Below are 13173 nucleotides of genomic sequence, written 5' to 3'. Positions count from 1 at the left end.
GCTCTTCCGAGTTGTCTCACTTGGGTTGAAACAGCTGGGTCTTTAAATCTGCCCGTGGTCAATTCTTGCATATGGACTGTCCTGGCGGGGGCGTGAGCTCGGGCAAGGTAGGTCTCTCTGAAGCTAGGGACATCCCTGATTCTGATTTGACCGCTGAAGGCTGCCTGCAGACAGCACTCCCCAGAGGTGTGCGGCAAGTCTTCTGTAGATCTGGTGACACACATCCCTCTCCATCACGGGACATTTCAGCAGAGACTGAACAAGGTGAGGAGCAGAGCGACAGAAGCTCAAGAGAGGAAGAGAACTGCAGCACCAGCAAGACAGAGGCTGGAGCGAGCTTGATGACTTCAAGGAACAGAGTAGCAGTTTGAGTGTAGTGAGTGAGGAGGTGGCGGGGCAGAGGTAGAAAATGAGACGTGGGAAAGCGCTAAACAAGGGACAGAGATGTGGGATCTGGGAACAGGCCGGTTACGCTTACTAGGGTGTTTTTATATGATTGACTGAAGATGTGTGCTCTGGCTGTTAAACTAAAGTGAAAAAGACCGTCTCTCACATCAATGCGACGTCATGTGAATGTAACGATCAGACTGGCAGTGAATGAGGCTGAATGGCTGAAATCTATTCCTAATGTCTGGCTGTGGTGAGGGACAATGGTCGTAGTTGCTCAGAGGGTTTTTCTGTTTTGCTTTTAAATATTTATTTTTGATGGCGACAGGTCTTCGTTGCTGTGTGTGGCCTTTCTCTAGTTGTGGTAAGCGGGGGCTACTCTTCATTGCAGTGCACGGGCTTCTCACCGCGGTGGCTTCTCTTGTTGCAGAGCACGGGCTCTGGAGCTCGGGCTTCAGTAGTTATGGCAAAGGGGTTTAACTGTTCTGGGGCATCTGGGGTCTTCCCGGACCAGGGATCCAACCGAGTCCCCTGCATTGGCAGGCAGATTCTTATCCACTGCACCACTGGTGAAGTCCACTGAGAGGGATTTTATGAAGGAGGAGGAGGACAGGGAGGGAGAAGAGGAGGAGGAGAGGGAAGAGGAGAAGGAAGGAGAGAATGGACAGGAAGAGAAGAACACCAACAACATGAGGTTGCATCTGGGCTCACAGGAAACAGATTCTGCAATTGATTATTGATGTCTGTCATGGGCACCATAAGGGAAAAGTTGAGGCCATCTTGCAATGAATTTTCTACCCTCCATTGATGTACTAATTTATTTATTAATGATTTAATAAGTACCTACAAATGCTCCACCCAAGTCTGTAACTTCCCAGAAAGAGATAGCAGGCTGCAATTATCTCCTAGAATCCCTGGGCTGAGAATCTGATCTCTGCACCATACGACTCACCAGCGTTTCCTTCCCCACACTTTTGGATCCCTCACCATATCTGTCATTCTAGGAAGCGGAAAAGGCAGCCCCAGAGTTAATGTGGGGCTCCCTTTTGGTGGTTAGACCACATTTTCCCTCTGTTCTTCACAAAGGACCGAGTGATGAAGCAAGACGGTGAACAGGTTCTTCCTAAAGGCGATTATCTAAGTTTGAAAGATTTGATGAAAAAGATGAAGCAGGTTCCAGACTTAATATGTCAGCCTTCCACTGGAGACGTGTCTCCTTCCCTTGAAAAGAAAATCAAAAGCCAGTGTTCAGGTAACAGGTACACACTGACTCAAATGTAACATGAGTTAAAAAGTGACTTCATGTTGATTTTTAAGATTCAGTTGGGAATAAAATGACGCAGCTGAGCCAAGAGCAGTTAGATACCCGCTGCCCCTCACCTGGCTCATGGGATCAAGTCAGTGAATAATAAGCACCTCAACCTCACCTATGCTGTGATATGTTCGGTAGGAGCAGGACTTGCAAGGAGATGGTTCTGTTCTTTTTGTTTGTTTATTTTGTTTGCTTGTTTTTGGTTGTTTGGGGCACGGCATGTAGGGATCTTAGTTCCCCGAGCAGGGATCTAACCTGTGCCCCCTGTAGTGGAAGCATGGAGTTCTAACCACTGGACCGCCAGGGGAGTCCCGAGATAGTTCTTCTCTGATGGTTACAAATTTGAGGCTGGAGACTAAAAATGTTCTTAGACTTAGCCACGGATTGGGGACCACTGTGGGTTTGTTTTTTTTTTTAGCATTCACCCTGTTAAGATGGGGGCTTCTCAGGCGGTGTAGTGGCAAAGAATCCACCTGCCAATGCAGGAGACGCAGGAGACATAGGTTCCATCCCTGGGTTGGGAAGATCCCCTGGAGAAGGAAATGGCAACCCACTTCAGTATTCTTGCTGGGAAATCCCATGGACAGAGGAGCCTGGCAGGCTATAGTTCATGGGGTCGCAAAGAGTCAGACACGACTTAGTGACTAAACAACAATATCAACAACTGTTAAGATGGTAGAGTCCCAAACCGACTTCTTCGCCTTTCCTCTGTACATGGAAGATAATTTTCACCATCAAACTAAATTTCAGGAAGAGTCACTGATTTTGGTTCTATAACCCACATGCAATTGCAAGGATAAATACTGCTGGAATCACCAGGATGGTCACATATCTGACGAGAGGGCTTCTGTTTACTTTCAGATTCCAGAATTACAATGTGACAAAGTCAGTGCAGGAGGTCCAGAGAGAATTTTTATAGGCTTTAGAATATGGAAGCTGGAAGGGAAAGAATAGAAAAAAGGAAGGATGAAGTGGGTCCCATGGAGACAGTTGATGATGTATGGGCCGAGGTTGGGGAGAGGGTGAGAGGTGAACCTAAGCTTTTCCCTGGTTAGCTACTCAGTGAAGCAGGTACGGGATCAACAACAAGGTTTCTGGGGACGTGTGTGTGTGTGTGTGTGTGTGTCCTCAGTCACAAAGTCATGTCTGACTCTTTGCAACCCCAGGGAGCATAGTCCACCAGGCTCCTCTGTCCATGAGATTTCCCAGGCAAGCATACTGGAGTGGGTTGCCATTTCCTTCTCCAGGGGATCTTCCCAACCCAGGGATTGAACCTGTGTCTCCTGCATTGGCAGGGGGATTCCTTACTGCTGAGTCATCAGGGGGACCAGAGAGGTCTTGGTTATCTCTTTTCAAGTTTGTCCTTTCATTTAAAGTCTCAACTCAAGAAATTCCACTTTCTGAATTTTTCACACCCAAATCCTCCCAGACCTAAATTTTGGAATGACACCTTTCTGGTTCTGAAATCATTCGCTCACCTCCTCACCCTGCTCCTCTGCTTTTCAGAGACATCCTGATTTCTTCTTGTCTTCTACTTTGGGAGGTTGTCCCAGCCTCCCCCACCCCCGCTAACTTCACCTTTTCTCTGAGAAATAGAACTCGTCTTACTGGAAAACTCAGCAAATCATGCTGGAAGGAAAAGAGCTCACCTTTGCATCAGCAGTACACCCAAGTGTGGTCCCGGTCATAGTTGTAAGAGGTTGCACACCATAAAAGGTTCTCCTTTGATCCTTTATTGGTGCAGTTAAAATAATTCTTGTTTTTGTAGTTGAACGGGAAGTGGCAAGGGAAGCCAGGAACCAATGAGGAAATTCCTAGGGAGGGAGTGGAGATAAGACGGGGTTACTCCTGTGTCTTTACATCACAGTGAGGCTTCATCCTCACTTAAGCTTGTGTTGTCTGAGCTCCTGCCGAAGGGGTGATGTGTTGTTGTTGTTTAGTCGTTAAGTTGTGTCAGACTCTTTTGCAACCCCGTGGACTGTAGCCCACCAGGCTGTTCTGTCCAATGGATTGTCCAGGCAAGAATACTGGAGTGGGTTGACATTTCCTCTTCCAGGGGACTTTCCTGTCTCAGGGCTGGAATCTGAGTCTCCTGGGACCCCTGCATTGGCAGGCGGATTCTTTACCACTGCGCCACCTGGGAAGCCCAATTTGTTCAAGAGAGAGTCCAGTCATCTCTATCTGGTAGAGGAGATAAACCCAAAGGTTTGGTTGTTTTTAGATGTTAATGGATTTTGTATCTAATTTAGCAATCTTGCTTCAGCTTGGCATTCTTTTCTTCATTGACTATGTACAATCGACCCTCAGTAGTCACAGGTTCTCTGAGGATTCAATATTCCACTCGAGGAATGCATTATCTAGTTGGTGAATCTGTGGCTCCAGAACCCACAAATACTGAGGTTGGGAAGATGAGCTGGAGAAAGGATAGGCTACCCACTCCAGTATCTTGCCTGGAGGATTCTATGGACAGAGGAGCCTGGCAGGCTACAGTCCATGGGGTCGCAGAGAGTCGGACACGACTGAGCGGCTTTCACTTTCAACTCTTCTACACCGTTTTATATAAAGGACTTGAGCATCCATGGATGCTTCTTACAAGTCCTTTGAACTGGCTTCACCGTCTTTCCAGTTCCATTAGTAACAGATTTTTCAAAACCTTATCATATAGCATACTTGTTATTTGAGTGTTGGATATTTAATATTTTGCAAATTTTAAACTGACCCGTTTCTCTTGGATCTTAAGGAGACCACATTTTTGCCTGTGGCATTATGGCATTCTTTATGCTATTTGTTCATCAGATCTCTGAGGGCGGGAATCTGCGTATTCATCATCATAGCCCCAGTGCTCAGCTCAGGGTCCGGCACACAGTAGGGCTGGGATAGACATTTGTTGAGTGAATGAATGAAGGACTCCACCCGTGCCCACCCAATCCCCTTCCCCATAGTACTGGTGTCGGCACAAAGACTCCACTTCCCGTCCTTATCCATGTTCTCCGTGGTTGGACACCAGAGCTTGCTGTTTTCATCCTCAAGGCATTCAGAGACCACATTATTTCTGTACACGGCAGGGAAGATGCAGGGCTTGCTGAAAGAGTTTCCCCCGTACTCTGAAAATAATGATGGAAACGAACATAATTAGAGCCTTATGTTCCCAGGTGGTGCTAGTGGTTAAAAGAAAAGAAAAGAAAAGAAAACAACCCGCCTGCCAATGCAGGAGACATAAGAGATTCGAATTCAGTCCCTGGGTCGGGAAGACCCCTTGGAGGAGGGCATGGCAACCCACTCCAGTATTCTTGCCTGGAGAATCCCATGGACAGAGGAGCCAGGCGGGCCATAGCTCACGAGGTGACAAGGAGTCTGAGCGCGCGTGCTCACCGCCCGGTCCCCATGCCCTCGCGAGAATCATTGCTGGCCGCCGTCCCCACCCCTAGTGAACACACCCTCCTTGTTGCAGCGCCTCACCGTTGGTTTCACAGTATTTCCACTGCTGCTTCTCATCAAAGCTGGAAGTGACTGAGCACCACTGCCTTCCAAATAAACTGCCATCCGTGATGCAGCCATTGTGGGGCTTTCCCCGGTAGATGAAGGGGAAGACACACCGTGGATAGTCTGTGTAGAAAGACATCCATGAGTGCTGTGACATTTCTCTGGTCATTCATTTTTGGCTGCAAGACTCACAAGACCTTAGTTTCCCAACCAGGGATCGAACCTGTGCCCCCTGCATTGGAAGAGCGGAGTCCTAATCATTGGACCACCGGGGAAGTCCCTGGGGACCTCTTTTCCAGATCTAAAAAATACATATATCTACTTGTAATTTCCTAATTCAGTTTCAACCGGTTGATCCTGATTTGCTTGAACTGCAGAGGACTTTGCAACAGAGGCAGTGCAGGCTCAACTTGTCTTTAGTCACTTCGCTTTATTGTGCTCTGCAGAGATTTCGGTTTTCACAGGTTGAAGGTGTGTGGCAACCCTGCCTTGAACCAGTCTGTCGGTGCCAATTCCCCAATAGCACTGGCTCACTGTGTGTCCCTGTGTTACATTTCAGTAATTCTCCCAATATTCCACACTTTGAAATTATTATTGTATTTGTTATGGTGGATCAGTGATTTCTTTTTTTCTTTTTATTACATAGGCTTAGTTGCTCTGAGGCATGTGGGATCTTCCAGGACCAGGGATCAAACCCATGTCTCCTGCATTAGCAGGCGGATTCTTTACCACTGAGCCACCAGGGATTGGGTTAATCAATGATCTTTGATGTGGTGAATGCAATTGTTTTGAGGCACCATTAAATACATAACCTATGGATAAGAAGTTGCTTCTAATGGACAAGAAAAGAAAGTGTTTTCCTGAGATGAAAACTACTCCTGGTGAAGATGCTGTGAAGAGTGTTGGCATCACAACAAAAGATACAGGATACTATATGCAGTTAGTTGATAAAGCATCAGCAGGGTTTGAGAGGGCTGACTCCACTTTTGAAAGACGTTCTACTGTAGGTAACATGCTGTCAAACAGCACTGCAGGATGCAGAGAAATTGTTCACGAAAGGGTGAGCCAATAGATACTGCAAACCTCTTTGTTGTCTTGTTTTAAGAAATTGTGTCACCCCAACCTTCAGCACCCACTACCCTGATCAGCCAGCAACCATCAACATCAAGGTAAGACCCTCCACCAGCAAAAAGATTGCATCTCACCGAAGAGTCAGAGGATGGTTAGCATTTTTGAGCAATAAGATAGTTTTTAAATTAATAGTATGTAATTTTTTAAAAGACATATAATGCCATTGCACATTTAGAGTGCAGTACAGTGTGACATATCTTTTATATGTCCTGGGAAAGCAAAACATTCGTATGACTCACCTTATTGCAATATTTGCAATGTTTCCCTGCCGGTAACTGTATGTTTGTTTTCTGTGTCTGTGAGTCTGTTCCTATTTTATAAATAAGTCCATTTGTATCATTTTCTAGATGCCACTTATAAATGCCACCATGAGATATTTGTCTTTCTCTGGTTTACTTAGTGCGATAATCTCTAGGTCCATCCACGTTGCTGCAAACGGCATTGTTTCATTCCTTTTAATGACGGAGTAATATTCCATTGTGTGCGTGTGCGTGTGTGTGCGTGTGTGCGTGTGTGTGTGTGTGTGTATCTCACATCATCTTTAACCATTCATTTGTTGATGGACATTTAGTGTGCTTTCATGTCTTGGAAAGCACTACTTTTAACACCATTATCTTTTTCTTTTTTGGCCATGTCACGTGGCTTGTGGAATCTTAGTTTCCTGACCAAGGATTGAACCTGGGCCCCAGGCAGTGAAAGTGCCGAGTCCTAACCACTAGACCGCTGGGAAACTCCTCACTCTATGATCCTTAGCGTTATTACCCATTATTAACACTCAGTGTTTGGTCTGCCAAAAAAAAGGTCATATTACCCACGCCTCCGCATTCTCTTTGGTAGCCCATCCTCTGAAGGCGCCTGCTGACGGATCACGTGGTACCACTCACCTTCTGTCAGGCAGTGCTTCCACCGTCCGTCGTAGATGGCTCTGGTCGAACACCAGGGGGATAAGCTGTTGGCTCTGGTGCAAGAGAAGTAAGTAGAACCCTTGTAGGTGAAGGGAAAGATGCATGAATCTTTCTTATCTGAAGGACAGAGGGACAAGTAGGGGATTAGTCCCAAAGAAGGAGCCAAGGATGAGACTTGGTCTGCTTTATATGATGGCCTGAAGTCTGCAGTATAGTCTTTGTATCTAATTTCCTAACGACATACAAGAACATTTCCAGCTTATGTTTGGACCCAGAGTAGTAGGGATGAGTTTCATAAACAGTAAAGGCAACCAAGATATATTATGTCTCCAAACCAGCATGGCTATTGCAAATGGCATACAAGACACTTTTGGTGACAGGATTCCCTGGGGGTCCAGTAGGTAAGACTTCATGTTCCCATGCAGGGGATGTGGGTTCACTGGGGTGGGGCTTCGATCCTTGGTTGGGGAGCTAAGATCTCACATGCCTGGCAGCCAAAAAACAAAACACAAAACAGAAGCAATATTGTAACAAATTCAATAAAGACTTTTAAAAAAATGGTCCACATAAAAAAATCTTTGAAAAAAAATTTGGTAAATTGCAAGATTCCATCAGGTTATGAAAAGACACATATGAAATAATTTTGAATCACAGACTAAAAAACCATTTCGTTTTCCAATGCTTTTTCAATCCTCCTGATGACATAAAAGAAAAAGCTTCAATTTAATGCTAGTATTTCCTACAATATCTCTAATACTTAACAATCTCCCTTTTTAACAAAAAAAAAAAGAGAGAGAGAGAGCAGGACTCGGGCTCAAAACCCTTTTAGGACAATAGTATCTAGTAGAATTTAATAATGGGCTTTTGCTCTCATAGTGTTTATTTTTATTGGTACTTCCTATTTATGGCAAGTAGCAGTGCTTTTATAGATTACAGGGCTGATGCTAACAATTCATTTAAAATAAATGTATTCAGGAAGAGGAAGCACATTGAAAGAAAAATGGTGAGTGCAGAATATTCTTGATGGCATGCGGGTGGTGGCAGGTATGGAGGGGGTGACCTTGAATGAGTAAAGTTTTGGAAACACAACTCTTGACCTTTCTATCCTTCTGTACCAAGATGGGGACTTTATCTTTTACACCAGGTATCCTCAGAACCTAGAAGAGGGACTGGATCATAGCAGATGCTCAAAAAATAACTGACAGAATAAAATAAATTTGGGAAACACCATGTGAAATAGTGTTAAACAGGTTTCTTCAGTGATGGGATTCATCACAGAAGTCCATATGCAAATGAGGATTGAATTAACGAGAGTGAAATAGAGTATACTGAGTTGTCCTTTTTATTTTTTTCCCCATGAGTCAATAGTGCTGGCGATGAGTGGTCCCTGAAACACCTCTTAAGAAATGCTGTTCTGGGACTTCCCTGGTGGTCCAGTAGTTAAGACTCCGCCATCTAACATGGGGGGTGCGGGCTCGATCCCTGGTAGGGAAGTTAAGAGCCCACATGCCTCGAGGCCAAAAAAAAGAAAAAGAAACATAAAGCAGAAACAATATTGTAACAAATTCAATAAAGATTTTAAAATGATCCACATCAAAAAAAAAAAAAAAACCCACGCCTTAGAAAAAGGAAATGCTGTGCGAACCCAATTCTTCATTTCATGGAGAAGGAAAAGAGGGCCCATACAAGGAGTGATTTAAAGTTAATACCTTTTTTTTTTTTTGATAGGAGAGTGACAATGGGCTTCCCTCATGGCTCAGTGGTAAGGAATCCACCTGCTAATGCAGGAGACATGGGTTTGATCCCTGCTCTGGTAAGATTCCCTGGAGAAGGAAATGGAAACCCGCTCTAGTATTCTTGTTTGGGAAATCCCATGGACAGAGGCCCCTGGCAGGCTATAGTCCATGAGGTCACAAAGAGTCGGACACAACTTAGCGACTGAACAACAATTAGAGTGAGGACTTGGATTTTTTTCAGCAGGATCAGAACGGCCCTTGCTTTCACTTTGCCGTCTCCTCCACATTCCTCTTTCCCTCCCTCAAAGATATAACGATGGGTTACTATGAGTAAGATGCTCTGATAGGTTATGTGTGTGCACACACATAAATGCATGCATGTGTGTGCATATATGTACATGCCTGTCTTCCTCCATGTGTGTGCATGTGTGTTAGCTCATGTTACAAAGATGGTGAGGCAAAACTTCCATATATTTGCCAAACCCAGCTTCCTTCTCTTTCTGAGCTCATAGCTAGAATCCATTTTGCTGTCTCTCTCTCTTTAAAGAATTTTTGATGTGGACCATGTTTTTTAAAGTCTTTATTGAATTTGTTATTGTATTGCTTCTGTTTTATGTTTTGTTTTTTTGGCTGAAAAGCATGTGGGATCTTAGCACCCCGATCAGGGATCAAACCCATACCCCCAGCACTGGAAGGCGAAGTCTTAACCACCAGACTACTGGAGAAGGGTCTGCAGTTTCTCTTATAGTTAGGTGGGGCCATGGACTAAGTTATGACTCATAAAATGTGGATTAAAATGATGTTATCATTTCCTGGCTCAACAAAAAAATTTCCAATCAACAAAAAAATTTCCAATCAACCCTCCACACTTCTTTGTTTCTCTGTCTGCCAACTGGGCATAGAATGGTGGATCTCAATGGAGAAGGGGCAATTATGACCTCCCCTCCTCCAGGGGACATCACATTTCTGGTTGTTACAAGAGGGAGAGGGAGGAACTGGTAGCTGTGCTACTGATATCTACCGGGTAGAAGCCAAGGATATTGGTAACCATCTTTTTAAAATGTGTCATTGTCTGTGCTGTGTGTTTATTGCTATGCATGGGGGAGCCTGGTGGGCTGCCGTCTATGGGGTCGCACAGAGTCGGACACAACTGAAGTGACTTAGCAGCAGCATGGGCTTTCTCTAGTTGTGGCGAGTGGGGACCACCTTCTAGGTGTGGTGCATGGGCTTATCATCACGGTGGCTTCTCTTGTTGCAGAACATGGGCTCTAGGGTGCAAGCACTTCAGTAGTTGTGGTGTAAACGGGCTTAGTTGTTCCCTGGCATGTGGAATCTTCCCGGACTAGGAATTGAACCTGTGTCCCCTGCACCGGTAGGCGGATTCTTAACCACTGCACCATGGTAAGGATGTTGTTGTTTAGTTGCTAAGTCTTGTCCGACTCTTTGCGACCCCATGGACTGTAGCCCGGCAGGCTCCTCTGTCCATGGGATTCTCCAGGCAAGAATACTGGAGTGGGTTGTCATTCCCTTCTCCAGGGGATCTTCCCCACCCAGGGATTGAACCCGCGTCTCCTCCATGGCAGGCAGATACTACTCAACAAAAGTTAACTGTCGTCATCATTAATGACTGTCCTCACCCAGGAACACCCCTGAGTATACAGGATGCTGCTGGTGGTGGGGAGGGCAGGCTGGTACCCCGTGTACATAGAATTAAGTTTATCCTTGGGAGCTGTTAGCAAAAATCAACACTAATAGATACTATTAGCCATCTGTAAAGTAGTCCAACAGATGGTCTAATCTTCTTAACTGGGTTAAAACCCTCCATAATCCGAGACTTGCTGACCTCTCTGTTCTCACTCTGCGATTAACATTCCCTTGACCTTCCTCCATGTTCTTTGTCTTTGGAGTTTTGCTCATGTCCTTCATCCTGCCCAGAACGACTTTGCTCACTGCTACTCATTCATCAAGACCTGGTTCAGCCTGGATTAATACGCTTGCTTGCTCTTATAATACACTGGGCCAATCTTTGTACATGAACTTACCATTTTTAAAAAACTTTTAATTTTATATTGGAGTATATCCAACTAACAGTATTGTGGTAGATTCAGGTGGACAGCAAAGAAACTCAGACATACATATACATGTATCCATTCTCCCCCAAACTCCCCTGCCATCCAGGCCACCCACATACCATTGGGCCGAGTTCCCTGTGCTCTGCAGTAGGGTCCTTGTGGGTGGTGCATCTTAAATACAGCAGTGTCATACTCACCAGTTTTTAAGATAATATTATCAGTTTATGTCTCTCGCACTTCCATTCATCGCAAACACTCTGAGTGTAGGGTGTGGGTTTTGTTTACTGTTATGTTTCTGGATCAAAGCACAAATCCAGGCACTTCGGAGTCACTCAACCTATATGTATTGAAAGGACTTCCCTGGTGGTCCAGTGGCTAAGATTCCATGCTCCCAGTGCAAGGGGTCCAGGGTTCGATCCCTGCTGAGAAACTAGAGCCCACAGGCTGCAATTAAGAGTTCCCTTGCTATAATTAAAAGATCCCGAGTGCTGTGACTAAGATCTGTTACAGCCAAATAAATATAAAAATGTGTATTGAATAAATTAATCTATAGACATGTGCATGTGGGGTCTTCCTGGACCAGGAGTTGAACCTGTGTCTCCTGCATTGGCAGGCAGATTCTTTACCACTGAGCCAAAAAGGAAGCCCCACAATTTTTTTTGTAATGAGTATAAAGGGAATTTCCAAGTAAGGGATTCTGAGCTTTCAGTGTACTGGAATTATAGAGCCCCCTCTTTATATGAAAATATTTATATCCGCCTTACCATGTGCTGATTCCCCTGGTGGCTCAGATGGTAAAGATCTGCCTGCAATGCAGGAGGCCGGGTTTGATCCCTGGATCGGGAAGATCCCCTGAAGAAGGAAATGGCAACCCACTCCAGCATTCTTGCCTGGGAAATCCCGTGGATGGAGGAGCCTGGTGGGCTACAGTCCATGGGGTCACAAAGAGTCGGACATGACTGAGCAACTTCACTAACCTGTGCTGAATCTGTGAAAGATGCTTGCATCTGTTCTTTTCTTTAGGCTTCAACATCGTCCCATGAGGTAAATGCCATTATTCCTCTTTCAAGGCTGAGGACTGACTTCAGAGAGGTTACAGGGCATGACCAAGGTCACACAGAGAAAAAGCGGCAGATCCAGGGGCCACACCCCACGTCGGTCTGAGATTTCTACTAGGCTATCTTCTCCCTACTTGGATCCAGTCATCTTTACTTCATTTATTCTTTCCAGGTCCCAAACCCTCCCCATTGCTTCCCAGTATACTCACTTCCAGTTGTTCCATAGGAGTAGAGGAGGAAGGCCATCCACCCCAGCAGGTAACTGGGCCATCCATTCATCTCGGCTGGCTTCTTCTTTCTGGATTGAAGGAAGACAAAAATTTGGCTCCCATGGGTTTCCTTCCTCTTCCACTAACTCCCAGGTTTGATGTCACGCAGGCTATTTTCTTTCTATCCCCAGGGGGTAAGAAAAAAATAGCTTATTCTTACAAAGTGAAAAGTGAAAGTGTTAGTCATTCAGTCGTGTCCAACTCTTTGTGATCCCATAAACTGTAGCCCACCAGGCTCTTCCATCCATGGGATTCTCCAGGCAAGAATACTGGAGTGGGTAGCCATTCCCTTCTCCAGGGGATCTTCCCAACCCAGGGATTGGACCCAGGTCTCCCGCATTGCAGGCAGACATATACATATATATATATTCTGTCGTTACAGAGGGGAGCATGTGATGGAAAGATGAAGCATTTGTTGAGCACTTACTGTGTTCCAGGCTAGACGCTCAACATTCTTGCTGCCACTAGGTTCTCACGCACCACACCCATCTCCTCGGCTGGCTATTAAAAGTACCTGAACAATAAGCATTACTATCCTTGTCAATCATAATTTCTCCTGGCTCTGGTTGCCTCTATGGCATTTCCTCAATGACATATAAATAGGCCATTCTCAGCAGAAACGACAATGCCAGTCTTAGCCTTGGCGGTCTGGGTTTCCTTTGCGGCTCAGCTACTATTGCCTTGTCTACTACTGGCTCCCAGTTACTGAGTGCCTCTTGTATGCTGATGTTCTAGGATTTGTATCCACTTTACTCCTTCTAGCAAGCAGAAGAGCTGGCATGGTGATCATCTCCATTTTGCAGAAGGAAACTGGAATTTG

The 13173-nt window shown here is 45.3% G+C and overlaps 1 protein-coding gene across 1 annotated transcript; it reads right to left on the bottom strand.

Moving 5' to 3' along the window:
* Window positions 1–3355: 3355 nt before the first annotated feature.
* ELSPBP1 (epididymal sperm binding protein 1) lies at window positions 3356–12363 on the bottom strand. Its single transcript, XM_010849539.1, has 5 exons — window positions 12294–12363; window positions 7198–7335; window positions 5159–5305; window positions 4645–4803; window positions 3356–3513 (listed from the first exon to the last, which is right to left on the bottom strand). Exons 1-5 carry the CDS (start codon window positions 12361–12363, stop codon window positions 3356–3358), a joined length of 672 nt encoding a protein of 223 aa, XP_010847841.1.
* Between the last annotated feature and the right edge of the window lie 810 nt (window positions 12364–13173).

This window comes from Bison bison, unplaced genomic scaffold (assembly GCF_000754665.1).
Source record: "Bison bison bison isolate TAMUID 2011002044 unplaced genomic scaffold, Bison_UMD1.0 scf7180017864285, whole genome shotgun sequence".
In the NCBI taxonomy this organism is placed as follows: domain Eukaryota; kingdom Metazoa; phylum Chordata; class Mammalia; order Artiodactyla; family Bovidae; genus Bison; species Bison bison.
This window is presented reverse-complemented; position numbering and strand designations above follow the sequence as displayed.

What these genes read in the sequence shown, in the direction of transcription:
- ELSPBP1 (XM_010849539.1), bottom strand. Translation starts at nt 12,363, where the DNA reads ATGAATGGATGGCCCAGTTACCTGCTGGGGTGGATGGCCTTCCTCCTC. An exon ending in GAAGCACTGCCTGACAGAAG is followed by an intron (nt 5,306 to 7,197) that starts GTGAGTGGTACC and finishes CTTTCTACACAG; the next exon opens with ACTATCCACGGTGTGTCTTC. An exon ending in GAGTCTTTGTGCCGACACCA is followed by an intron (nt 3,514 to 4,644) that starts GTACTATGGGGA and finishes CTCCCTCCCTAG; the next exon opens with GAATTTCCTCATTGGTTCCT.